The sequence below is a fragment of the Tenrec ecaudatus genome, chromosome 7 (assembly GCF_050624435.1).
Source record: "Tenrec ecaudatus isolate mTenEca1 chromosome 7, mTenEca1.hap1, whole genome shotgun sequence".
NCBI lineage: Eukaryota > Metazoa > Chordata > Mammalia > Afrosoricida > Tenrecidae > Tenrec > Tenrec ecaudatus.
In genome coordinates, this window is record NC_134536.1 from 82140096 (window position 1) to 82142984 (window position 2889).

A 2889-nucleotide genomic window follows, 5' to 3' on the forward strand; every position below is an offset into this window, starting at 1 on the left:
GTTCAATCAGCTTGAGGGTATAAATCTAAACAAATCTAAAGTTAATTTTTGATAATAATGTATTAATATAAGTGAACTGATGCATTTTAAAAATGGAATCATTGAAATAGACCTTTTTATATAATGATTGATTACATTCTCTAAATGGTCACAAATAAAATTTAACATTTATAAACTCTGAATTTCCAAAAATATCATTCTTTTTTTTTTTTACATACAATATAAACGCTTTATTGAACAGTCGCAGCTCATCCCCGTGGATCAAGTGGTCGGCCAGACTTCCGAGACCCGGCCTTAGCGCAGCCTCCGAGCTTCTCACTTCGACTCCAACAGGGTGAGCACGTCACCCTCGCGCACGGGGCCTTTCACGTTGCAGATGATGGAGCGGCTCGTGTCGTCCATGAACTCCACGCGCACCTGCGTGCACTGTCCCTGGGAGCCGGTCCGGCCCAGCACTTTGGTGACTCTGGCCAGCTTGATGGGCTGCACGCGGCTGGTGTCCATGATGGCGGCGCGGCGGGGGTCGGGCGGAGAGCCAAAAGTATCATTCTTACCTCATCTTGTTTCACCCCCTTCCTGCCATGCCCCACAGTCAAGTAACAACTGAGGGTAATATTCCATGTCAAGTCTCTTTCCTTCCCATTGCCTAAGACCTCCCTGCCCTTTATCTTCTTCATAAAATGGATGATGTATCAATTTTCTTTGCCAATAGCCCGCATTGAAATAATACACCTTAAAGTGTGTAGAACCAAATAGATGAGCAAAAACCAAAAAAATAAAATAAATGAACTCACTGCCATCAGGTCAATGCTGACTCCTGATGACCTGATGCGAGTTTCTGAGATCAGAACTGTTTATGAGTAGAAAGCCCAGTCTTTCTCCCGTGTTGCTGCAGGTACTTATGAACCGCCATGTGGATTGCAACCGAAAGTGTAATGACAACACCAGCAGGGATGCAAACTAGCTAAGGTGATGTCAAATAGAACTCATCATGTCATATGAAATTACCCTCAAGAATCTTCACTTGGTTATTACAGAGGGAGGGTTCACTTTGTTGGCAGTAGTCTATTTCACTCCTTCCTTTGTTTTTATTGTGTGTTTTTTAAAAATTAAATTATTTGGGGCTAATACAAATCACAATCCATACAGCTGTACATTGTGTCAAGCACATTGGTTCATTTGTTGCCGTCATTATTCTCAAAATATTTTCTTTCTACTTGTGCCCTTGGTATCAGCTCCTCATTTTGCCCCTTCCCTCCCCCATGAACCCTTGATAATTTAAAAATTATTATTTTTTCATGTCTTACACTGTCCAAAATCTCCGTTCATCCACTTTTCTGTTGCCTGTCCCCCAGGGAGGGGGTTATATGTAGATCATTGTGATCAGTTCCCCCTCTCTCCCCCATCTTCCCAGTACCCTCCTGGTATCCTTACTCTCATTATTGGTCCTGGTGGGTTTATCTGTCCTGGATTCCCTGTTTCCAGCTCTTATCTGTACCAGTGTACAACCTCTGGTCTAGCTGGATTTTATCTTAGTTGGGTGGCATCAATCTTAATTCATCTCCTTAATCTCAAAACCAGAATCAACTTCATAGTCCCTCAATCAACAATGTATCACCCACACCTGTCTTTATGAATCAAGTTTTATTAGAACACTGAAACATATACTCCTTCAGCCTTGTCTATGGATGCTTTGAAGAGTCAATGGCAGAGTTGAAATACTATAAGAGAAACCATACAGGCAGGATGGCGATATCTTGCCTTTTATTAAAAATAAAAAGAACCTTGGTGATCCCACCTCTCAACCTTATGAGTCACCTCATCTTCCACATCCCAATTCCCATTGTCCTTTCTTTCCTGGATTTCTGAAAATTCCTCTAAATATATATTTCTCCTGACACTAATACAATGTCTACAGCCTCTCTCCCTCTCGCAAGCCTGTCTTGGATACAGCCCCACAAAGGTTGATTTATAGTAGAGATGCTATGTTATTCTGCTAATGACTCCTGACATGGTGGCTAAGTGTCTGCAGGGGGGCATCAACTTCTTAACATGGCAGAGAAGCTTCTCTTTCTAACGTCTAATCAGATGCTCCGGCTTCAGCCCACTTCATTTCATATCCTACACCTTGATAATCCCCAAGTAGTTTTTCAGGTTTTCCTAACATCAGACTATTTTATTCCTATTTTCAAAGTGTTCCCATTGCTTGGAATTGCTTCCCTGCATGTTATATCTGTGGTAGAATAGAAATTACCTTTAATTATTCATGTCTCCTTCCGCTGAGAGGTCAGATGTACTCCTTAAAACTAGATTTTTCTTAATCACTTGCTTGACCTTCACTGATAGGAGGCCATGGAAGTATAGAATTTTGAGCCTAAATCATGCAGGGATGGGAATTCTGTCACTGAGAATCCTGAATTGCCATGTAAGAAACATGGCTCTGTAGGAATTATCCAACTGAGGAACCATGTTTAGATGTTCTAGTTAAATGTCCCAGCCCAGCCCACTCCTCTAGTCTTTTTTGCTTGTGTGTATATGTGGGAATGAATGTACTGGTGCCCTCCAGAACAATGTAATTCCAATCTAAATACAAACAAGTGACTTTTCCAGACTTCACATGGAGCAGAAGAATCAACCAGTCAAACCCTACAAGAGATGAACAGAACAAATATCTAGCTCAATATTCACTAATATAATAACATTTATTTTGACATATTCTACACTAAAGAGGATTGCTTTATTCTACCTACATATTTAAATATGTTTACTGTATATTATGATTGCTTTTCCATTTAATGATGAGTTTGTTGGGATTAGAATTATGTAATTGAATATGGCCCCTCGCATTGTTAACCTAAACCTAACCTACTGTCATCCAACCAATTCTGA

General features: G+C 40.6%; 1 protein-coding gene across 1 annotated transcript; it reads right to left on the reverse strand.

The window, feature by feature from the left end:
- Positions 1 to 315: 315 nt before the first annotated feature.
- On the reverse strand, positions 316 to 515 carry LOC142452822 (small ribosomal subunit protein eS28-like). Its single transcript, XM_075554019.1, has one exon. It carries the CDS (start codon positions 502 to 504, stop codon positions 316 to 318), a length of 189 nt encoding a protein of 62 aa, XP_075410134.1. The 5' UTR covers positions 505 to 515.
- Between the last annotated feature and the right edge of the window lie 2374 nt (positions 516 to 2889).

Coding starts and splice junctions, on each gene's coding strand:
- LOC142452822 (XM_075554019.1), bottom strand. CDS start 504: ATGGACACCAGCCGCGTGCAGCCCATCAAGCTGGCCAGAGTCACCAAA.